Source organism: Grampus griseus, assembly GCF_964374135.1.
Source record: "Grampus griseus genome assembly, chromosome: 6".
Lineage (NCBI taxonomy): Eukaryota > Metazoa > Chordata > Mammalia > Artiodactyla > Delphinidae > Grampus > Grampus griseus.
In genome coordinates, this window is record NC_139000.1 from 80,573,451 (window position 1) to 80,597,819 (window position 24,369).

At 54.3% G+C, this 24,369-nt stretch overlaps 1 protein-coding gene across 1 annotated transcript in view; it reads left to right on the forward strand.

Moving 5' to 3' along the window:
* The window catches only part of DNAI1 (dynein axonemal intermediate chain 1), a gene marked incomplete at both ends in the record, with an annotated part of 60,204 nt that overhangs the window by 32,217 nt on the left and 3,618 nt on the right, over nt 1–24,369 (forward strand). The window contains 9 exons of the mRNA XM_082656054.1: nt 1,242–1,326; nt 4,824–4,941; nt 5,201–5,244; nt 15,013–15,260; nt 19,787–19,876; nt 20,006–20,093; nt 20,682–20,761; nt 21,935–22,083; nt 22,189–22,288. Of these exons, the coding sequence (XP_082512180.1) occupies nt 1,242–1,326; nt 4,824–4,941; nt 5,201–5,244; nt 15,013–15,260; nt 19,787–19,876; nt 20,006–20,093; nt 20,682–20,761; nt 21,935–22,083; nt 22,189–22,288 (1,002 nt within the window). The remainder of the gene's footprint in view (nt 1–1,241; nt 1,327–4,823; nt 4,942–5,200; nt 5,245–15,012; nt 15,261–19,786; nt 19,877–20,005; nt 20,094–20,681; nt 20,762–21,934; nt 22,084–22,188; nt 22,289–24,369) is intronic.

Here is a 24,369-nt window from a genome sequence, read left to right on the forward strand (position 1 = left end):
CTGGGACCAGGTGAACTCTGAGAGTTGTGATTATAAGACTTCAGTGAATGTCCTTGGTCAGTTTTCTGAAATAAGCTTGGAGTCGGTTTGAAAACTGATGAGAGAGTCTCAAAGGCAGTCCCCCATGTGTGACTTTGTAAGTAATCCCCCACCACACTGGGCCGCATGTTTCCTCTGACACCACCATCACCATCACCACCGGGCACTGGGCTACTAACACCATGGTGCTTATTACATTTAATCCTACAACGACCCCATGACGCAAGTGGCATTATCCATCCCCACTGTATCAGAGTACTCTAAAACACAGAGATGTAACTTACCTAAAGTTGCCACTCGGCTCCTAATCTGTGGGATGGGATGGGGATGCAGGTCCGTGTGGTCCCAGAACCCGTTCTCTTAACCACTGCCTGACACTGTCAGTCCTGGGAAATCTCATCTTTGAGAGCCATGGGCCTGGCCCTCTGGAGCCCCTCTGGAGGGCTGTCCACTCCACTGGTTCATTCCTGCCACCTGCCCTAAACTCTTTAGGCCCGTCTTGCTAGCCCCAAACTCTTTGCTCCTCTTTTAACCTGTTAAATGGTTTACGTTATGGAATTTCACATAATGATGATCCTGTTTTTTTGTTCAGAATGAGTCATTTTCCCCTGACATGAAACTTCATGCTTTCTTCTTGGCCTGGGCCGTGGACAGGGCCCTGGGTTAGGAGTCAGTTCTGCCTTGTACTCCCTGTGTAAAAGCGGGTCTCTTTCCTCTCCCTGGGCCTCGGTGTCCTCCTCAGCTCTTGACTAAATAAGTTGGACCAGAAGATCTCTGAGAACTTTAACAGGAGCCCTTGTTGCTCAGGCTGGTGAAACTTCTGTCCCCACCAAAGAAGTCTCCTACCTACCCTGTCTGCTGTCCCCTCCAATACCCCTCCTGGGCTCTCTTCAATGCCCTGTCTTGTGCTCAGAGATACGCCTTCCCCAGGATAAGCTCAGGATGAAAGAGCAGGAGGCAGGCTCTGCTCAGGGGCCAAGTATGGCAGTGCAGACTCCTTGTGCCACTTGTGAGCTGGGCATTCCCAGAAGAGGATGTTGGGGAGAACTGGGCCTTGAGGCACAAAGAGATACCTTTACAGAGCTATCTGGGGTGGGTGGTGTCAAAGAGGCATCGCTGAACCAATTGTAAGTCAGGGCTGTGGCTCAGGGCACGACCTTCCAGATGCTGGCTTAGGACCTGTGGCTCCTGTATCTCCACAGAGTGATGACATCATCAAAGTGACCCAAGCTGCTAAAATCGTGGAGCGGATGGTCAACCAGAACACATATGATGATGTTGCTCAAGGTGAGACTTAAAGTGCTGGCAACTACTATTATTACCTGTATTAAAAATCCCTCATACAGGGGCTTCCCTGGTGGCGCAGTGGTTGAGAGTCCGCCTACCGATGTAGGGGACACGGGTTCGTGCTCCGGTCCGGGAAGATCCCACATGCCGCGGAGCGGCTGGGCCCGTGGGCCATGGCCGCTGAGCCTGCACGTCCGGAGCCTATGCTCCACAACGGGAGAGGCCACAACAGTGAGAGGCCCGCGTACCGCAAAAAAAAAAAAAAAAAAATCCCTCATACAAAATGAGTATTTGAGTGTCCCATGCTAGGTCCTACAGGTGCAAGGGGAGAAAAAATAATCCCTTCTCTGGATGTCACTAGGGAGGTAAGGCTTAACACAGGTCAAACAGGAACAATGGCGTAAGAAAAAAATGGGTGTGGTGATGAGATCTGACAATGGTGCAGCAAAAAATCTGCACATTAGTGATTTAATAGCATCTTTCTAACAATCCTGGGAGGCGGCAGAGCAGAGATTTTTATCCCTTCTTCATACACGACAAAGCTAAGGCCAAGGCCACCTGACTAGTGAAAGGCAGAGAGGACCCAAACCTAGGTCTTAAGCCACCTAATTCTGTGCTCTGTTCTCTACTCTGTCCAGCTTAGGGACCATATAAGTGATAGAACGCAGACAGAAACTGCTCTGGGGATCGTCAAGAATGGAGGAGGGGAAGTGAGGAGTGGCAGCAGTCAAGGAAGGCTTCAGGGAGGGCTGAGCTGGATGCCAAGGGATAAGCAGAGTTTGAGTGGGAGATTAGCAGAGGGCAGGTGTGCTGGGCAGGAGACAGCACGAGCAGTGACTCAGTGGTGAAAATGAATTGGAAAGGACTCTGGGAACAAGGGGCAGCAGGCTCAGTGACCCCGACAGGGTCTCTGTTGGAAAGTGGTGAGAGTTCAGGCTGGAGAAGTGGTCGGGGCCACTTAAGAAAGGGCCTCGAATGTCGTGCAGGGAATCTGAGCTTTCTCTGCAGAGTTCAAAGATACTGTCCAGGCAGGGACACAGCCCAAGGAGAGCAGGGCTGGAGGAGGGTACCACTGGGCAGAATACAGCGGCAGAGGCGAGGGTGAGGTTCCAGTGTGGGTAGAGTGGGCCTCACTGCACCTTACCCAGAATGCATCATCAGGGTTGGAGAAAAAGGTGCAGTTACAACAGTGAACAGCAAGCACCAGCCTTCCCTGGGAATGGCCTATGTACCAGGCGTTGTACTGTGCAGTTTACATGTATTATTCTATTTCATCCTGACAGCCACACTGTCAGGTGAAAACCACTATTATCTCCATGTTATAGATGAGACATTCAGGCTGAAATGTCACCACTTGTTCGAAAACACAGCTAGTGTGAGGTGAGAGCGGCACAATCAGGACTCGAACACAGGCCCCCTGGACCCATAGCCTAAGCACTTTAGCACGAGGCCACAGAGCCACTGAGCTGGAAGAGACATTTCAAATAAACACTCAATAGGTCTATGTGAGTGATTAATTAGTGACGAGGTGAAGAAAGAGATTGATTCAGAAACGCTTAAATCCTGGGGGCCTGGGAAATTCTGGTGTCTTTGACAGAGCCAGGGAAACGGAATCCTTCCCATGGCATGAACAGCACATTCCCAAGTGGCTTGTATTTCCCTAAGAGGTTGTGCATTTATCTGGAGCAGCTGCCTCCCCAGAGCTGGCAGCTCCCCACTGCTGGCTGGTCTCCTCTGCTGACAGCCCAGGGCTCTTCTTGGTGACTTGATGCTCATTGCTCACCCATGGGACAGAGAAACCAGGGCTGCCAAGACCAGCAGCCTAAACAAGCCCCCTTGTTATCATTCAGGCTGGAAAACGACCTTGAGTGCTTTTCAAAGCTGTCAAAGTACACGGCGGCTGTGAATGAATTTGTCACTCACACAGCTTGGCTTCCTGAAACCCAGACTCTGCAATCAGCCCACCAAAGAGCTGCAAACATGATTAATATCCATGGAGAAATTGGCCTTGGTGAACCTTTTTCATCTATGAGAACACAGTCACAGAAAAATGCATTGAACCTTGATTTTTTAAAATTGCATACACTTTTCCCTTTGGGAAGAAGTGAAAACAGAGAAGTGTTACCAATTAATCTCCTCTCTGAAACGAAGTCTTTTCAAAGATAGTCTGAGCTCAGGGATCTCTGATGTGATCAAGGCTCATGCCTCTGACCACTCTAATCTTTTTTTTTGTCTGAGCCATTTTTGAGGGCTGAATGTAGTCCCCAAGCCTCGAAGTGTGGGGCGTTGTGAGAGAGGCTGGGGCCGTGCCTGGGCACGTCCTTGACCACGTTGGATAAGAGGATCATTTTCTAATGGGTTGGAAAGAAGACCGAGAACCATTTCCCTTCTGTTGATCTATTTTGTTGCCCTTTTTGAACAGTCATCAGGTGTCTGCTCTGTGGCTGGCCCCTGTGCTAGGGACTGCGGGTCCAGAGATGAAAATAACGTACTTCCTGCTCCCCAGCAGCCGTCTGCCGGAGCGGGGAGACAGGCAAAAGGATAAAGAGAGGCAACGCTGTATGACACACGTTTCAGCAGACGAGAGGCAGGGCTGGGACGGAGGAGGAGGTGAACTCTGCTCAGCAAGAAAGTGAAGGCCTCACAGAGTAGGGGGAGTTTGATCTGGATCTAGAGTGAGTGGGAGTTTTCAGGAGGAGGAGGACATTTTAGACACTGTTTGATACAGAGGGTAGGTGAACAGTTGGCTGGAAATGACATGGAAGTAGCGGCCAGGAGCCTCGGTTTGACCAGGGAGCCCCTGTGCAAGGGGAGCCATTGAGGGGTTTTCAGGGCAGTAGGGGAGGTGGTTTATTCTGCAGAATGTGGACTGGAGGAGCGTCCGGAGGTAGAGAGACCAGCTAGGAGGGTGGCGTAAGAGTCTGGGTGATGGCTTTTGGGGCCTGAACCTAGGAAGTGGCTGTGGGTCTGGAGAGAAGTGAATGGACTAAAAAGATAATCAGAAGGAAAACATGAGAAATGATGGGAAAAGATCAGTCAAGGTTTACCAAGATTTCTGGTTTAGACAAGTACAAGGATGGAGGGGGCTTCTACCTAAGTTAGAGGAAACGGGAGGTAGAGACAATTTAGGGCAGGAGATGAACTTGAGCTCAGAGGACCCATGAGGGGACCAGGCAGCTTCACTCCAGCGGGGCTTGGCTGTGGATATGAAGATGGACAGACGTGGAATTATTACCCTCAAGGACATAGCCTCTTTAGTGTAATTTACCTCCAAAAACAACAATGACAGTAACAACAACATTGTAGAGAGCTTACTCTGTGCCAGGTATTTTTCTAAGTACTTCACATATATTAGCAATTAATCCTCACAACAGTCCTTTGAGATAGGTACTATTACTATTCCCACTCTGAAATACAAAGAGGTTAATTGTTTGGGCCAAGGAGGTCCAGACAGAAAGTGGCAGTCCCAGGGCTGACTCAGCCTGTGTGTGTTTAAGATTTTAAGTACTACGAGGACGCTGCTGACGAATACCGGGACCAGGAGGGTACGCTGCTGCCTCTCTGGAAGTTCCAAAATGACAAAGCCAAGCGCCTGGCCGTCACCGCCCTCTGCTGGTGAGTATAGACATTGCGGAAAACCTGGAATCCCTGAGCGCCTGCTGCATGCCAAGCCCTGAGCAGGGCGCTTCTACCGCGCTTAAGCACTTTGAAGGTGACGCGTAGCATTACGGAAAAACGTGAGACTGGGATTCTTATGGGATCGTCCCAGATCTCTAAGCTCAACAGTAGATGTCTACAGTGCAGTTAAGGCACCACTGTACAGGGGAGAGCCATGTCCATTTCCTGGGCCAAGGGGTTCTTATTTCTCTTGCAGGAGTCCAAAGTACAATGATCTGTTTGCCGTGGGACATGGCTCCTGTAAGTAATCCGGCTATTTGTTCATTTTCTCACTCAACCAGCAAACACGAAGTACCTACTCAGTGCAGAGCTCTTTGCCAGGTGTGAAAGATACAAAGATGACGAAGTCTAGCGCCCTCAGGGTGCTCACAGTCTAATGGAGAAGACCCACTCTCATACTGGTAATTAGTGCTGGATGAAGGAATATGCCAAAATGAGCCTCGAAGGAGTTATTATGGTAAAGGGAGCAGCATATGCAAAGGTCTGGAGGCATGAGCAATATGGGAGGAAATGAAGCTGTAGAGGGGGCCAGGGTTAGCCCCCAAAGGGCTTGGTAAGCCATTCCAGGAAACTTGGACCTTCTCCGGAGGGGAAAACACTGAAGGAATTTGACAAGGGCTGGGACACAACCACTGCAGGGGGGATTTGCAGGCGTGAGACTGGAGGCTGGAGACCAGCTAGGAGACTGGGGAGGCATCCCAAGGAGAGATGGCAGGATGTGAACCACCAGCGTGGAGTGGAGATGGAGAAGTGGATTTGAGAAGGATGAGAAGGTAGACTGGACCAGACCTGGGGAGGGATTTGGTGGTGAGCCCTGAAGGAGGAGAGCTTCCTGAGCAGGCCCTGGAGCAGGTGGGGTGGGGAAGGGGGGCAAGCACTTGATGTTCATCACTGGCCCCGAACCCTGGGAGACCACCGCCTTCCGGGATGCTCCCATCCCCGCCAGTTTCCATCACCCCACAGCAGGAGGCAACACGGTGGAAACCGTGTGGCACTTTGCTTTCCCTTCGTGTTCCTTGGTCCCTGCAGAAGCCCCTGCCTCTGCGCTGGCCTGGGCGTTCCCTCTTCCTAACGGGAGAGGGCCCCATACTTCGCGCTAGCCGCAGCTCCCTAGGCGAACAACATGTGCTCTGGCTAGGAGGATTAGCTTCTGCGGACAGAGAGACCTTCCCATTCTCTAAGCTGCTGCTGGCTGGCAGGCGTACAAGCTCCTGGTCTCTGCCCCTCAGACCGCCTGTCGGCCCAGCCCATTCTTTGACCAGTGTCGGGGAGGGAGGGGAGGGCCAGGAGGAGTGGGTGTTTGTCATTCCTCTCAGGGAGAAGCCCTTGGAGCTGCGCCCAGTCTCGTGGTCTGGGCCGCCTTTGAGGATGCCCTAAATGCCCGCTTTGTGTCCCCACTCCTGAGGATGGGCTACTGCCAAGAGGGAAGTGCCCACCCCCTCTGGCAGGGAACTAGCACATTCCTCCCCCTCTGCTGCAGCTACTGGGCCGGGAACAGGGCAGGGGGCTGAGCAGGCCCGCCCAGGAGTGGGTGTGGACCCGTCTCTGAGGCTGATCAGCCCAGGCTCTCTGCCCAGGACTGAGGTAGGGATGTGGGCTGCTCCCCAGCAGGTGGGAGGAGAAACTGCTTCAGCTCTAGCCCTATCCTCCTCTCGCCGAGGGCCAGGAGGGGCGTCAGCTGGTTGGGGTCATGTAGAGGTTGTCCATGGGGGCAGCCTTAGCCAGGAGCGGTGGAGAAGAGTAACCCACCCCACAGGAATCGATGGCCCCAAGCCCAACAGGCCCAGAGGCCTCCTTTGGGCAGGCACACACCCAGGAAGGGTCTCTTTGTCCTTTGTTGGCCACATCCACGTCCCTGGATGGAACTGCTATCAGCTGCAGACCTTCTGGCTGGAAGGTCACTTCCCAGTGGTGTGACCTCGGGCCAGAAGCTGCTGTCAGCCTGGTGTTTTCACTGGTGACCTGGAGAGGCTGACACCTGCGGGCCCTTTGTCCCAGGGCCGTCATGAGACATGCGTGGAAGAAAAGCAGCAAATGTGCCCCATGAGCTATAGGAACCACTCTCACATAAAGGACAACCATTGCTGACTTGTCTGGCGTTCTGTCTCCTAGCTTTCCTGCAGGACCCTCCGGGGCCCTGAGCAGAGAGCGGGGGCTATAGGGACAGAGGGGTATCAGACAAGGCCCCTACCTCTTCTCTTAGAGAGCTGGGCCCGGCAGCGGCGGCGGCGGCGGCGGTATTTACTGTCACTGGTATGGGAGCTGTTGACCAGTTTTCCAACGGGCATCTATTCTCCAGAGCCTTGTACATGTCAGCATCAATCTGCGAAGGCCTGAGCAGAGCCAGGCTGGGCTGGAATGCAGAGGGGCCCCTGCATTCACTCCTGAGGTCACCCCTGGGAGTCCCATGCTCTCAAGTGCCCAGGTGCCTCCCTGGAAGAAAGAGGGACAAAGCTGAGGCAGGCAAAAGGTACCCTAGTTACTGGACGGGGTCATTGTGAGGGGCAGCTGGCTCACCAGCGTCCATCACACTGTCTTTGGAAATTCCCAGCAGCCAACCTCCCAGGATCAGACTCGGCCTCCTGTGGCCAGACTCTAAAGTGAGAATTTGGGTTTGTTGTTGGGTTTGACCCTGATGAGCTCAGCCCAGGGCTCCTTTTGCCTGGAATTCCCAGATGTGGGTTCTCTGACCCAGCCAAATAAGACTTGGGCAGGGGTAGGCGTGCACCCTAGGAAGGACTGGGGCCAAGGGTGGTCATCTGGAGCCAGGCCAGGAGCAAGCCGGTGAGGAAAAGAGCCCGGGCAACTACCTGCAACCGCACAGAAGCGATCACACCCGCCTCCCCTCGTGGCTGCTGGGTACCAGATGGTGGACATGTCAGGCTGCATATAGGGCAGAGACTGGGGTGCCCTCTAGGGCCAGGCTCCATGTCTCAGCAGAGTGAAGAAAGGCTGTCAGCAGGTGAAAGCAGGTAGAGGAACACTGGAAGGCAAAGGAGGTAGTCTAGGAAGAGCTGGCCCACGGGGCAAAGCTGGGATGCAATTATATCAGTGCACCTGCTGCACTGAAGGGGTGCTTTCCAGCCCATTAGGCAGTTCACAGCAGGGAAATGGGGACTCCTCGTGATCTGCTGGGCAGGGATGGTGGAACACATCCTAGACACTGTGTGGTGCTGACTGGCTATCACACAGGAGACAGGGAGGAAGCCTCCCAGCAGGACACATCTTAGAAAGGCAGAAGAGCCAACTGTCCCTCAGCCCAGCCTCTGAGGAACAGCACCCTCAAAAGGGGCCAGAGTCAGGCCTTGAGTCCCAGTGCTAAACCCACTCCCACTCTGCCCCACCACCTCCTGGCCGGTCCGTCAGCCTGCCCAGGCCAGGGATGCACTTGTAGGGATTTAAATCTTTCCTGATCATTTATTTGTCAGCTTCACTAATTAAGCAGTGTTAATTTCATTTACTGAAAATGGAAATTCATCCACCTCATTTCTCCCTGTTCATCCTCCACACACAAAATCCATCACTCCTCAGCTGCAGGCTGTGTAAAATTTACAGGACTAATTATGTTGTCAGGTCTCTTTGTAAATACAGTCCATAAAGGCCACTGTGCTCACTGGGTTGTAGTGCAAGGGCATTCCCATTGTTAGTTTAATTACTGGTTAGTTATTTAGGTTCTCAAATGTTTGCCTCATTTTCCCTAAATCAAATTAAATGTCCCGCTTGACGTATTCTGTCTCCAAGGCTGTGCTCTTATTTCCCACACTGTTTAAATATGACTTCTAATCAGGTGAGAGCTCTTGGAAAAGCCCAGCTACCTGGAAGGCTGGATCCAGCCTGGCACCATGGTCTGTGGGCCACACTGGAGGTCTGGAACACTCTAGCACTGATGTACTTTCTTGGGGGCAGCCTTGGGCCAGTCCCCTGCCTTTGGAGACTGAAAATCCTAATCCAAGGGGCATATCTGTTCCTGGAGTCCAAGGTGGCAGGGCTAGGGTGTGGGAAGCTGAGGGAGGGTTTCATTCTTGTCATCAGAAGAGCTGGGGATCATTGCCTCTATCCCCCCGACTTCTAGAGGGATTGCTTCCAAACCACCGCAGAAAAAGGTACCATCACAGGCCTGCAAGCCTGGTAACCGCCCAGCTGTGAGACCAAAGAAGGAGCCCAGAGAAAGTGACAGAGACACCCGCAACTTATTGGATAGGGAATCTTACAAGTCAGAAGCAAAACGTCCTGGAGCAACACCCACACCGTGTATGGCAGACTGCACACAGGACATGGCCACAATCCTCACTGCTGGGGGAGAAGGAGGCTACCATTTATAGGGGGAATTGGCATCAGGTTGGCTCATCAGTCGCCAGGGAAACCAGCAGCTGGGGCAGGGGGCAAGCACGTAGGTAGTTACTGATTAAGTCCTATGATTAAGAGAATTAGATGGTCATGTGAGTAAGGTGTAGGTGAAGCAGGGACTGGTTGATCAGGGGATGCGCAGAGAGCAAGAGAACAGCCATCCTGAGTGGCCTCTCCCTCTGATTCCTAACAGTAGAGTTTGGGTCAACCTTCCCTGAGAGCCTACTGTATTAGTTTCCTACTGCTGAAGTAACAAATTACTGTGAACATGATGGCTTAAAACAACACAAATTTATTATCTCACAGTTCTGGAGGTCAGACATCTAAACTGCGTTTTGCTGAGCAAAAATCAGGTGTCAGCAGGACCATCCACTTCCCTGCCTTTCCCAGTTTGGAGGCTGCCCATATTCCACGGCTTGTGGCCTCCTTCCAGCTAGCAATTGCATCACTGCGATATCTGCTTCTGTTATCACACCTCCTTCTCTGACTCTCCTGCCTCTTTCCTTCCCTTATAAGGACTCTTGTGATTACACTGGGTCCACCCGGATAATCCAGGATAATCTCCCCATCTCAAGGTCTTTAATTTAATCACATCTACAAAATCCCTTTTTCTGTGCAAAGTAACGTATTTATGGGCTCCGGAGATTAGGACATGGACATTTGGGGGGCATTATTATGCCTACCGCAGCCCCCTCCGAGCGCCTTTTTCATGCCTTAAAAAGGGAGTCATTAAACAGCTGCTGCCTTAGAGTCAGTTCTGGGCTGGGTTCGTTTGGGAGCCACAGGAAGAGAGGAGGAGGCCTGCTGACCGACACTGTCTTGGTATCGTTGTCTCTGCAGCTTGGCATCTACTTCCCTCTGACCACGGACCTGGCTTTAGCCAGATGCCCCAACATGCCCTCTGTCTGCCTTGCCATCCCCGAATCCTGAGCCGAAGCCCAGGCTTCTCCTGACAGCCAGAACTCTCCAGAGTGATCTAGAGCTCTTCCTTGTAGGGCAGGGGTAGAGCTGTGAGGCGGAGGCCCACACTGGTGATTGCCAGTCCAAGAAGGCATCCATCCATGCTACTCACTGGGCACTACTCTGCTAGGGCCCTGGCAGAGGGAGCTGAGGGCAGTGAGAGCTTTGGTCTATGGTGGAATTAAGCCACCCGTCCCCTGAGACCATGGCTTTCTGAGAAGCACCAGATCAGGCTCTATTAGGGAGTTGATTCTCCTCCCCCAAATCTCGTGGATCATTGAAGGTCAGAGTCAGGGAGGCCTTAGACATTATCCAGCAGAGCAGGGTTAGCAGGAGGCAACTCTCTCACTGGAGAGAGTAAGCCTGCTGGGCCACGCCAGGGCATGCTCCCTCACTCCATCCTTTGGTGGCAGGCTAAGGAAAACACCTGCTCACAGCCACCTGTAATAATGCGGTACAGGTAGAGGAGTTCCTGGGGGGAGGGTGGGCACTCACAGAGGAGAGGCTGAACAGTCTAGAAGGCTTCCTGGAGAAGGGCAAAAGTGCAAAGTGGAGCTAAGGCCAGGCCAGCAGCCCTCTCCCCCTGTCTTGGAGTCACACACCACGTGGTTTCTCCTCCCCACCTCCCCTCCGCCCTCCCTCTGTCTTTCTCTCCCTTTCCCTTCCTCTATTCCTCTTTCCCTTTCACCCAGCCACACATACTCTCTGAAATCCTATGGCCTAGAATAACCTGGAATTCCTTCACTGGCCCCAGACTTCAGGGCTCCTGCCTGTTTATGTAATGGAGTGTGGAGTCGGGGGGCTCCCATCTGTGTCACTGGGCCCTCCGGTCCTGCTGTGGGGAGCCAGGTAGTCTGTGGGATTCAGGACAAAGTACCCCAGGGCCCAGGGCCCAAGGCTCTGTGAGCCTTGAGGCTGATAGGATTCTATCTCTCACTGGGAACTGAGACACTGTAGGTGACCTTGATGCCAATGTCTTACTGGGACTGCTGGTGACCTGGCTGGCGGCATCGTACTGGGAATGATGGCAGGCTGGGCGATGATGTCACTAGGACTGCTGGTAGCCTGAGCAACGATATCACGTGGAGACCATTGGTGGTCTGAGTAGTGATGTCATTTTAGGACTTCTAGAAGACAAGATGATGCTATCATGCTGGCACCGTTGCAGGTTAGGGCAGTGATGTCACGCTGGGCACACTTAGAGAGTGGAACAGTGAGGTCTCATAGGGGGCTGGAGATGGGCATGAGAAGATCATAGAATAAGACAGAGTGGAGAGGAAGCCCCAGCTGAATGAGAATTTTTCTCTGCTTTCCTGGTGAGGTTTGGCAGACAAAGCCTTGAACTGGAATTCAGGAAACACATGGTCTAGCCATGATTAGAAGCTGTGATCTTTTTTTTTTTTTTTGGCTGCATTGGGTCTTCGTTGCGGTGCGTGGGCTTCTCATTGCGGTGGCCTCTCTTGTTGCAGAGCACAGCCTCTAGGTGCACGGGCTTCAGTAGTTGCAGCATGTGGGCTCAGTAGTTCAGTAGTTGTGGCGCACGGGCTCAGTTGCTCCCCGGCATGTGGGATCTTCCCGGACCAGGGATTGAACCTGTGTCCCCTGCATTGGCAGGCAGATTCTTAACCACTGCGCCACCAGGGAAGTCCCGAGAAGCTGTGATCCTTATGTCGGGAGGGCTTGTTTGGTTGCAAATAGCAGAGACCCCTAGGGCCAGGTTAAGAACAGGAGGCTTATTGTCAGGATGCACGTGGCCTGGGAACGCAGGCAGGACCTCAGGCCTTAGTGTGGCTGGTTGCTCTCTGTGTCCCTGCCTCGTGAAATCCACGCTTCTCTCTGCCAGAAGTTTTCTCTCGTCATGCCTGACTGCCCTGGCCCTTACTCATTCTCTAGTCCAAGATTCTGGAAGGATTGGCTGTGCCAGTCGCCCCACCACCCCAACAGGTCTGGTGCCCCCTTCTCCTCCTTTCTCCACCTCCATGTAAAGATCAGATTAGTGCCACTACCCTGAGCAGAGTAACTGCAGTGATAAACAGGCTATTGGGTGTGGCAAACACCAAGCAATGGGTCTAACGCACTAGGGGACACCATTCTCCCCTCTGGCCTCAGTTTACCCAACTATAAAATCCAGGGGCCATGGTTCAGTGTCTAGTCCCAGTGGTTCTGTGAGTGGGTCAGAGATGTCCTCACTGCAGAGTTACTAAGCCGACCTAGGGTTTCCAACCCTCCTTTCCTGGTTCCACTGGTCATGAAGGCTCTGTGTGAGTGCAGGGGCACACAGTGCTGGAAGCGTGTCTAGAGAAAGTCATCACTGCTGTCCCTCAAGGGGCCAGATACCGTGGCACAGTGAGAGCGAGTGTGAGGTCATGCCTGCCTTTGCCCCTTGGTGCTATAAGGAGAGCATCTGAGAACTCAGCCTGAGCGTCACTCACCCAGCCACCCTGCCTTTCATTCGCCCTCTGGCCCGCCCACTCCCATTCTGCCAGTCTTGCCCAGCATCAAGGCCAGATTGGATGTCAAGGGCATCTACAGCTCACCTCTGGCCTGGCATTTAATACTTTGATTACCCAGCAAGGGCTTGCCCATTCAGCCACAGGGTCTGGCTCCCTGTCACCACACTAGGGGCTGCTGAGGGCAAGCCCACGTCTCCAGTGGGGTGTGTCTGTCCCTGCCAGGCTCAGCCCAGGGGGAGGCCCAGATCAGGTGCTCAGGATTTGGGTCATGAATTAAAGGAACGGCAAGTGACTGTCACACTGCCCGGTTCAAGCCCTTCGTGGTCTGGGTGGGAAAGACACTCCCCTCAGCCAACTGCAGATCTCTCCCTGAATTCAAGAGTCAGCCCTTGGGGCCCAGCCTGGAGCCCTACGCGGTGAGGTACTGCCAACTTCCATCCCCCACCTCAAGGCCAGTCTTTGAGATAGTGCCGGGCACAGGGTGACCCAACCTGGCTTTCCTCACTTTCCCCAGAGCAGAAGCATTTTCCTTCCTGAACCACTGCGTGCCCTCCCCGTGGCTCAGGCTGGACCCTTGTACCTTCCACTCCAGGGGCAGCCCCCTCCTTGCACAGGAAGACTCCCGTGCAGTTGATCAGGGGAGGGGTTCCTGACAGGAGTCCCAGAGCTGGTGACAGTTAGCCACGGCAAGGGAAGGTGGGCTCCCCCACAGACAGCTGCGCTGGTGGGCAGGCCGGCTGGCCTCAGCTTCCAGCTCTGCCCACCTAAGGCCAGCCTGGCTCCTGGCTGCTCCCTGCTCCCTAACCCTGGCTCCCAGGAAGCATCCGCTGTGCTTGCAGAGTGCCCAGGGTGAGGATAGCTGGGACCTGGTCATAGCTGGGCTCACGCCCAGAGCCCAGGGAGCCCAGCCCAGACTGTCCCTGAGCCCAGCCCAGTCACCTGCTCCCTCAAGAAAGGGGCAGTCTTAGACACAAGACAGAGAGAATGACTCAGCAAAACTCACCAAGGGCTTCCCTGGTGACGCAGTGATTGAGAGTCCACCTGCCGATGCAGGGGACACAGGTTCGTGCCCCGGTCCGGGAAGATCCCACATGCCGCGGAGCGGCTGCGCCCGTGAGCCATGGCCACTGAGCCTGCGCGTCAGGAGCCTGTGCTCCGCAACAGGAGAGGCCACAACAGTGAGAGGCCCGCGTACCACACACACACAAAAAAAACTCACCAAGTTGGGGCTGCTTACCTATCCTTCCCGCCCATGGGCTCCTCACCTCAGGACTGGCCACTCTGGGAGGAGGGCCCAGGCCTGCAGTGGCCAGGGGCAGAGGAGATAGCCCTGGGGGGCCGGCAGAGCTAAAAGGCTGCCTTAGCATAGGGCCCCCAAGACGGGGCTGCTCTAGACTTCCACCTCTCCAGCTCTGGCTCTTCTGAGCTTGGGAAGGGTCCTGGGCTGGTGGCGGGAGAGCGGGAATGGACGGCTGGGACTGTATTCCATCCAGTGACTGCATTATCAGGATGGGCGCCAAGTGCGCGGAGCATGAAGGAGTGTGGGAGGCATTCCCTTGCCATGGGGCGGGCCGGGAGGAGGACGTCTGCTGAGCGGTCCACTGTTGATCACCGAAGGCTGCGCCCAGGCCAGAGGGATAGCACTGTGGCCTATGGAAGCCTGACTGGCTGGCCTGGGACCTTTCGAATCTGGGAGCATGCTTAGAGCTAGGGCTCAGGCTGCAGCTGGGGACTGTGGGACCAGAGGGTCTGGGAAGATGCCCACAGGTGGCTAGTGTGGGACTCCTACAGGCAATTCCATGTTAGTCCAGACTGAACCCCTGTCGCTGGCTGGGGACGAGGGGTACATGGCCATTATCCCAGCACCTAAGGGCAGGAGATGGGCTGGGCATCTGGACCCTCTCTGAGGATACTGCTCCTTCCCAAGCCCACCCACATTCTTCACTTAACAACTCTTTGAGCCTGCAGCCCCCCCCCCTTTCCTGTACCCCAGGGAGACTAAAGAGAATGTCCGTCCCTCAGATATGCCTGGTCACCTTATCTGTTGGATCCTCTCGTGAACCCTGAGAAGGGGGTGGGTCAAGTCGCATGATTCTGTCTCACGGACAGAGAAGATGAAGCCCCGAGAGGTCTCCCACGCTCTCTGTCAGAGGCAGGACTGGGCAGGGCTTGTCCACCCTGTGAGGGAGGGGCCGGGGCTTCCCCAGCAGGGACTGTCCGATCACCGCCGCCCTCTTCCCTGGGCCAGATGACTTCAGGAAGCAGAGCCGGGGCATGCTGCTCTTCTATAGCATGAAGAACCCCAGCTTCCCCGAATACACCTTCAGCAGCGAGAGCGGCATCCTGTGCCTGGACGTGCACGTGGACCACCCCCACCTAGTGGTGGTGGGCCACTACGACGGCAACGTGGCCATTTACAACCTCAAGAAGCCCTACTCCCAGCCCTCCTTTCGCAGCTCAGCCAAGTCTGGCAAGCACACAGACCCCGTGTGGCAGGTCAGCCTTGGACCAGGGTGGGAGAAGTAGGTGGGACTGAGTAGCGTGTGGGCCTGGGAGCCACCGGACGAGGGGCCTTGGGGAGGAGAGGGCCACAGGCAAGGGCATGGGGATGACAGCTACTAGCTTAGAGTCCAAGGAGCTGGGTGTGAGAAGGGGCAGAGAAGGGCACAGGCGAGGCATCAGGAGGCAAGACGGTTTGTGGTAAGAGCTGGGGTCCGCTGCTTCAGAGCTCCCATCAAGCAGGGCCCATCTGTCTGCTAAGGATCTCGGATCTCTTAGAAGTAGTGGTCAGTGACTCAGAGCCCGTGGTGGGAAGCCCCCAGGGCCTGATGGGCCTCTGCTGAGTGTGTCAAGGGCTCCAAGGGTCTATGATCTTCCTCAGCTCCCCACAGGGGCTCTCTTCTGCCATCTGGGCTAGATTTGGGGAACTCCCAGATAGGGGTAGGCACTGCCCGTTCTCTGCCTTCTTGGTGGGGCTGTAAGGCCTGGTAGGTGATGTCTGTCCCTGAGGCTTCTGTGTAACACCCATCTTCTCCAGTCAGGCATATAATGGGACCATTACCTAGTCACTGGGGCTAGATTTCACCCTGACTCTGCGTCTCCCATCTTATTGCGCTGGGAGTGGATTTCACAGTTTCATTCTCAGAGTCTCTTAGCTCTGGCTTTGCAGGCCCTTCCTCACTGTGTTCCAAAGGTCCCCCTCCTTCTGAGGCTGTGTACCCTCACCCCATGGGCAGGCCTGGGAGAGTCTAAGCATAGATTTCTGCCTCAAGTTGCCCAAGGCCTCTGGGCTCCTCAGGCAGTGCTGGGATCTGTCTTCTCACCTTCCTCTCCCCCTTGCCCTGACAGGGTCTGCAGGCGGGCTCTGCACCCCTGCCTGTCTGGCCCTGAGCTTCCTGAGTCATGTGGACACCCCAGGCACTGGCTCTCAGCTCCCAGACAGGCCTGAGCAGAGGGAGGGCTGTCCAGGCACAGGGGATATGGTGGCCTCTCAGCTTCATCCTTTACCCAGAGCTGGGGCACCCCCTCCCCCTAAACACCCTCCCCACAGTTCTCGACCAAAGCAGGAGCCCGACTTGCAGCCTCAGGAGTTCTCTCCTCTGAAAAGCCCACCTCCCCATTCATCACGTCCAGGCCCGCAGAAGTCTCCAGACACGGGGAGGGTGTCTGCAGAGACTTTAAAGCCCAGGGCGAGGAGAAAAGACTCGCTTTGATCAAACTGAACCAGCACCAGCCCCAGCCCGGCTTTCCCAGCACGGGCAGACAGCCCAGGGCCAAGCACGGAGCATCTCCGGGTGGCCTGACTATCCTCCTCAAGCCCAGGAGAGGGCGAGGGGCCAAGGCCAACTACCCTACTCCCACTCTGCTCTGTTCTCTGAATCAAATTGCAGGTTGGAGAGAGAAGTAGGGTGTGCAGGAGACACAGTTTCCCCTTCACTGGGCGGGTGCCAGGGACACTGGACGGGGTGGCCTTCTGTTCTCCCACCATCCTGTCAGGAAAACAGGGCTGCTGCCTTTGCAAAACCGAAGACTCAGAGTTCTTGGCTGGAATCAGGGCTTGCGACATGGGAGGGGCCTGCCTCTCACTCCTTTAATGACTTCCTGTTCTCTTCTTTCGCTCTCATTCCCTCCCTGCCTCCTCATTCATCCATTCATTCATCAACTCCTGCCTGTTCTCTTCTCTGGGAGCTGAGGATGCTCAGGGCTTGGTGTCTGGATACGGCAGCCACAGCTGAGCAGGATACGGAGTGTGCTAAGGAGGGCTCATGGGGGCGCTGAGGATTGTCCAGATTGTCTGGGATGGGGACCAGGGGCCAGAGGGCCAGAGAGGTCTTCCTAAAGGAAGGAACACCTAAGCTGAATCGTGAAGAATGAGGAAGTATCCGTTAGATGAAGAAGGGTACAAAGGGGTCACGCGTGCACCGGAAAGACACGGGCAAGCAGAGGGGCCTGCTGGGCAACAACACACCGCGTGGAGCTCAGCGTCAGGGACTCCTGAGCTCAGTCGTGAGTGTGCTTCTCTAGCAAGTAGGAAGCTTGGACTTTGCATGTTAGTGGTCTCAAATGAAGTGTCAGTACAGAAGCCCGATGTATGAATAAGACGAGAGTGGGGCTGCTCTGGTAGGGTCAGGGGCCTGATTGCTTGAGGGTCCCCTGTTATCACTCCCCACGTCCCCTGAGCTATTTTCACAAGGCTTCTAAGAGTTTGTCCCAGCAGAGTTTGAAAATCCCTGCCCAACCATCAGAGGGTTTGGGGCAGAGAAGTCCCACAGTCAGGTAGTGTCTCGGAGATGTCCTCTGGCCACAGCATGAGAGATCTTGAAGCCTGAGCTACAACAGGGGCAGTGGAGATAAAAATGAGGAGGTAGAGCTGTCGAGGCAGTCAAATCATGAACAGGAAACGACTGATTGGATATGGGGAAAAGGAAAAATTGGTGACGGTGCCTGGGACTCCAGCTTGGGGGACCCAGTAGGAAATCCATGGATTTCTGGCCGTAAGTTAATATAAGAAGCCAGAGGAGGAGACGTCCTACCGGCAGTTGACTGTATATCCTGGAGCTTGAAGAAGAGCCAGGCTGACGAATGAGGCGTCAGAGACATCAGAGTCTAAGTCCTTCTCAACGGGACTGTGTCTTGGGAGGAACGAGATAGGTTGTTTTAGATCTCAGATGCCAGGCTGGGGGCAGACGGACTTTGTTCCGTTGGCAGCGGGGAGCCATGGAAGGTTTTGGAGCCAGGGAGAGAACCGTCTGTCCGAAGGAGAGTGCAGCCCTGTTCAGGCCCCGCTGTGAAGCCTCAACCACGACACTCTGCAGGGTGTGTGTGTGTGTGTGTGTGTGTGTGTGTGTGTGTGTGTATTCTGTGCTACACGGGGGAAGGGAAGGGGGCAGGAAGGATATGAGCAGACCCCTGGGGTCAAACATGCCTGCCCTAATCAGATAAGGCAAAAGAGAAGGAATTGGTGAAACAGGCCTCCGTCTCCTCCCTACCACCTGCTTCCTGGGCATTCATGCATTGTCTTAACCCCACTTCCACCTGCCCCCTCTTGGCCCTCTTTATTCCTACCCTCCCACCTGGACCCCAGGAGCACGTGTGTGACTTGCACACACACACGTACATGGCTCATTGCATATACACACACACACCACCCCCCAGCTGGGCATCAGGCTGCTAAGTGGGGTGTGAAATACAATTTCCGTGCACGCTGGCGCTGCTCATTAAACACTTCCCTTGGCAGCTCCCTCGCGCCTCTTACAGCCTGGCCTTTGACACCCCCTGTCCCCTCCCCCCTTTAAAGGGACTGCCTTTACACAGAAGAGGAAGCGGTCTCAGCATCAGGGCTGCTATGACTTGTGCCTCACAAGCTCTGTGGTGTTCTAGGCCCCCCACTGAACGCACAAAAGAGCAGCCTGCCCAGACAGACCCAGGCGGGACTGGGTCTGCACTCCTGCAGCTCTGACCAGTCAGGCCTGGGGCGTGGCCCCGGAAGAGCAATCCCCTCCCCGCTACACACACCCCTCAAGGGCCAGGTGACAACTGTGGTTACAGGCAGCAGCCCTGGGTTCCTGTCCTCCCTCACTGGGCCTCTGCTTGTGACAGGGGGAAGGGACAGTGGCCCCAGCACAGGAGGCCTGGAGGGAACTGGAGGGTGGGAAGATCTGGGCACCCAGCCCTGCCCCAGCTCTCCCGGACGTGGCTTGGCCAGGCCTCCACATCTGGCAACAGAAACTTGAGCCTCAAGCGTGTCATCTTCATAAGACGACAGCTCTGTCTCCCAAACACTTTCGCATATGTTTGCTTCCAGCCCAGAGAAGATGGGTGGGGCAGGATTATTAACCCCAATTTGCAGATGGAGAAATGCAGCTCACATCTGAGATCTGGGAGCAAGATTCTGGAAGCAGGGGCTAGTGGTGAAGTGAAGTTGGGAACAGAAGAGAGCCGCCTAGAGAAGGCCAAGCCTGGATGGGGAGGGTGGTGGAGGGAGGCTGTTCCTCCCCACTGCCCAAGGAAGCAGGAAAAAGCCTCCCGAGAGCCTTGCCACCCTGATTCCTAGCATGATGGTAATACTGAGGATATCAGCTAATAATATTTATTGAACACTTCATATTTGCAATGTTCTGGCCTAAGGGCTTCACACTCATTGTTTCATTTATTCCTTACAACAAGCCCGTGCTATCGTGGCTCCTGTTTTGTAAATGAGGAAGCTGGTTGATGGGCTCTGTCCTTCCCAGGCTCTGTAAGGAGGTCAAACCCAGAGCCACTGCCTTCTTACAACTGGGCTCCTAAAACTCAACCCAGGGAGGAACCGGGCACCTCCAGTGCTGAGCCCGGACACTGGGCAGCGCCCCGACTGGCCTGCTGCCTCAGGATGCTCAGGGAGAGAGAAATGAGTGGAAGGAGGGAGGGCGGGGAAATCAGGGGATTCTGAGATATGGGCTCCCAGAACTGGCTTCTGGACCTCAGACGGGTTCTTGAGGGGCCCTAACCCAACACCCTAGAGCTCACAGTTTGGGATGTTTCAGGTCAAGTGGCAGAAGGATGACATGGACCACAACCTTAACTTCTTCTCTGTATCATCTGATGGCAGGATCGTGTCTTGGACGCTCGTGAAGGTGCCTGTTTCCCAGAAAGGGTCATGCCGGGGTGGAGAGAGGGAGTGGGGGGAGATGAATGACAGAGGGACCGCCAACCTTGCCGGTCCAGCCCCACCCATGTGCTTCCCCCTCCCTGTGTGACTGCAGAGCGAGCTGGTTCACACAGATGTCATCAAGCTGAAGGTGGAGGACAGCACGACCGAGGGTCTCGAGGGCTTGCAGATACACACAGTGGGTAAGAGCCCCAGCCCCTCACATCCACGCCTGGCCACGTCACCCCAGCCCATGAGGTGTCTGGTCCTCCCTCTTTCTGCTGCACCGTGCCTCCACTTGTGCCTGACCGGAGGTAATGAGAAAGCCTGGCCCAGTGCACCCAGCCCTTGGCCATTTGCAGACCCTCCCTGTTTATGCAGATTGGGTGCTGTTATGCAGATCCAGCCCTGTTTATGCAGATCAGGTCCCTGTTTGCCCAGATCCTCTCCCTGTTTACTCAATTCCTCCCCTGTTTATGCAGACTAGAACCCTGTTTGCACAGACCATATCCCTGTTTGCAGACCCTGTCCCTGTTTACCCTGACCCTGACCCTGTTTAACTCAATCCCTGCCTTGTTTATCCAGGCCCCATTCCTGTCTGCAGAAGCCCTGGCCCGTTTGCAGAGTCCCAACTGCCCGGGACAAGCTGCAGGCCAGAGACCCAGTTTCTGTTTGCCTGGCTGGCCCCAGCCGTCCCTCACAAGCACCTGGGCTCAGGCCATCCTGGGTAGAGGAGGTGCTGGGAGCCTCCCTCCCAGAACTGGCCTAAAACTGTTCCCTCTTCTCCCAAGGCTGTGGCACTGCCTTTGACTTCCACAAAGAGATCGACTACCTGTTCCTAGTGGGCACAGAGGAGGGGAAAATCTACAAGGTGAGGCAGCACTGCCCTCAATGCCAGCTCCTTACAGGGCCTCTTAGACCTGGGAGCTTATCGTTCTCAAAAGACCCTCGGACAGATCTTAGGGCTCATCAGTTCTGGAAGCCTTCTTGCGGGAAGAGAATGCATTTCTTGACCTGCTTGGGTGGCGGGAAGAGTGGCCGAGTGCAGGAAAGGGGATGGAGAATCTAGAAGGTGACTTTGGCCCAGCCCAGCATCCTTCCCTCTGGGTCCTGCTCCCTTCCTGGGAGTGGAGGTTGGGGGGCTTGGAACATTCTGGGGAGACTTCCTGGAGGAGATCTGAACTTGAGCTGAGCTTCCAAGGCCAGGTAACAAGAAAATTTATCTCTGAATACCGGGTCCATCCCAGCCGGCAGCGGGATGGAACTTCAGGGCCAGTTTCTGCCAAGTCTCAGTGTTAGTAGGTGAACATCCTTCTGAACCTTCATCCACCCAGAAATAGCTCTGCCGCAAGCTTTTCTTAGGCTCTGAGACTCAGAATGTTAATTACAGGCCGCCTCCGGGAGCCCCTGAGGCCCAGGCAGAGCTGGTCTGAATGTAAAAGAGGTCCCCACCCCCACCCCCCTCCCAGTGGCCGTGCGGGAGAGAGGAAGAGGCTAGTTGGCCACTCAGTCTCCTGGAGGGAGGGTGTGAGGGGCCTGCTGGTCAGGGCAAGAAACCGAATGAGAAATCGTGAGATTGGGACTTGCTGCAGGCTCTGTACCTGCTCTCACCTGGGCAAGGTGGAATGTTTATCACTGCTGCAAGGCTTCTGTCCGTGCAGGTGGATCCAGCACTCTGTCTGCCCGTCCACAGGCCTTGGTCTGGACACAGGCGAGACACCACACCTCCCCCAGGGCCCCTTACACCTGCTCTGCCTGGGTTCAGGGAGGGAAGGCCTTTTCTGCCAGACCTGGAATCCTCTGGGCAGACTTCCCTCACCCTCCAGGAAAACTCCCCTGCCCAGCCCCTTAAGCCCCTCCTTTCTCTCTGGTTGCTTTGAGGGTGAGAAATGCAGCCGAGAGCTTGGTCCCAGCTCAGCTGTGACAGTGATGTGGGGCGAGGACAGAAGAGGAATCTCAGGGCCTGACCCTTTAGGGCCCCCAGGGAAGTGGTGGCTGCTGGCCTCTCTCACTCCTGAACCCCGCTTCCCCACCCTCACCCCAGTGCTCCAAATCCTACTCCAGCCAGTTCCTCAGCACCTATGACGCCCACAGCATGGCAGTGGATGCTGTGTCCTGGAACCCCTACCACACCAAGATCTTCATGTCCTGCAGCTCCGACTGGACCGTGAAGATCTGGGACCACACCATCAAGTGAGGGGCCTGCCCTCCCTCAGGCACCACCCTGGGCTGGGGCCGGCGGGGCTCTGGCACCGTAAGCCCTCTGTGCCCTGAGCTTTCCACCCCTCCCCACTGCAGGACCCCGATGTTCATCTATGACCTAAATTCAGCCGTGGGCGACGTGGCCTGGGCCCCATACTCTTCCACTGTGTTTGCAGCAGTCACCACCAATGGGAAGGTGAGTGCCCCCTTCCTGACCCAGCTGACCCCCTACTGAAGGTAGGATGAGCTGTCTCAAGGTCTCCCTCCTGGAGAGCCCACGCCATGCCCAGGTCAGGTGGGGGAAGGCAGAACATAAGGACTGTGTGTCCTCAAGGGCCAGGCCACCCAGGGCCCTGTCAAAAGAAGGATCATTCATCCCATGAGGCCTGGAGGAGAGAGTGGGGCTGTTCACCTTGAAGGAGAGAGCACTCTGGGGGTTAAGGTGCCATGAGGAGCAGTTATCCTCTCTGAGGGCCCTGGGGAGGGAGCTACAGGGTGGCAGGTGCCAACCTGATGTAAGGAAAAACTTCTGAGCCAGAGTTGATCTGTGACGGAAATAGTGTCTAAAAGGCAACAAGGTCCCCATCCCTGGGAGTGTGCAAGCTGAGTCTGAGAAGGGGAGATGGAAGGGGCTCTATGCCGCAATGAGGGTTGGTGAAAGTTCAGAAACAGTTTGTGAGAAAATTGTTCTGCAGTACATTTTCCTTTTGGACTTTGATATACACTGAGAAGCACCTACCAGAAAAGAATATAGTGATTAACGCATCACCCTCGAGTCAGTCATCTATTTGCTGAACAAATGCGTAACCAAGGGTCAGCTGTGGTTCCCAGCTCCAGGCCAGGGCCTGGTGATTCAGGTTCCTGCTGTCACAGAACTTACGTTCCAGTGAAGGGGAAGAGACAAAAGGAACAACAACAAAACCCCCAATAGAGTTAAGTGCTAGGCAGAGATTAAAAGAGGATGATGTATGTACACCCATGTTTGTAGCAGCATTATTCATAACAGCCAAAAAGCAGAAACAACCCAAATGTCTGTCAACTGATGAATGGGTAAACAATAGGTGCTATATCCACGAGGAGTATTATTCAGTAATAACAAGGAATGAAGTACTGATGCATGCTATATCATGAATGAACCTTGAAAAATGCTTAGGTTAAGAAGCCAGTCACAAAAGACCAAACATTGTATGCTTCCATTTATATAGGTCTAGAATAGGCAAATCTATAGGGACAAAGTAGATGTGTGGTTACCTAGGGCTAGAGGAGTTGGGAGAAAACGGGGAATGACTTGGTAATAGGTATAAGGGTTCTTTTGGGGGTGATGAAAATGTCCTAAAATTGGTTGTGGTGATGGTTACATACTGTGAATATACTAAAAAAGAGGAATTGTATACTTTAAATGGGTAAATTTTATAGTATGTGAGTTATATCTTCATAACACTGTTATATCTTTAAAACGAGAGAGAGTGATGTAAAAGAAAAGGACTCGGTGGTCTCTTAGATAGAGTGGTCAGGGAAATCTTCTTTAAAGAGGAGACATTCAAGCTGAAAGCTGAGTCGCAAGAAAGAGCCAGCCAGGTGAAGATGCGGGGATGCATTCCAGACAGAGGAACAGCTAGTGCAAATGCCCTGAGGGGAGAATTAGCTGGAAGGGTTTAAGAAACAGGCAGGTAGGGTGGCTGGGGTCTAGTAGGCAAAGGGGTGAGAGCCTGAGATGAGAGCAGACAGTGCAGAATCTAGAGTAAGCACATCTGGATTTTATGTAGCGTGCCCAGGGAGACTATCGGAGGATTTTAGATTTTTTAAAGGTAAGTATGGCTGCTGCATGAAGGATGGATGATAGAAAGGCAAGAGCTGAAGCAGGAAGACCAGTTAGGATGCTGCCACAGTCGTCTAGGCAAGAGTTGCTAATGGTTCAGACTTAGGATGCGGTAAAAATAAGATCAAACATTTATTGAGCACCGTTTTTTTTTAAACAGTTTTATTTTATTTTATATTTATTTATTTGGTTGCACCCGGTCTTAGTTGTGGCAGGCGGGCTCCTTAGTTGCAGCTCGCCAGCTCCTTATTTGTGGCATGCGAACTCTTCGTTGTGGCATGCATGTGGGATCTGGTTCCCTGGCCAGGGATCAAACCTGGGCCCCCGGCATCGGGAGTGCGGAGTCTTATCCCCTGTGCCACCAGGGAAGTCCCTGTTGAGCACCTTTATGACATGCACTGTCTGAACACCTGACATATATTAGTTGGTAGAAAACCTGGCTCTGCCACTTACTGGCA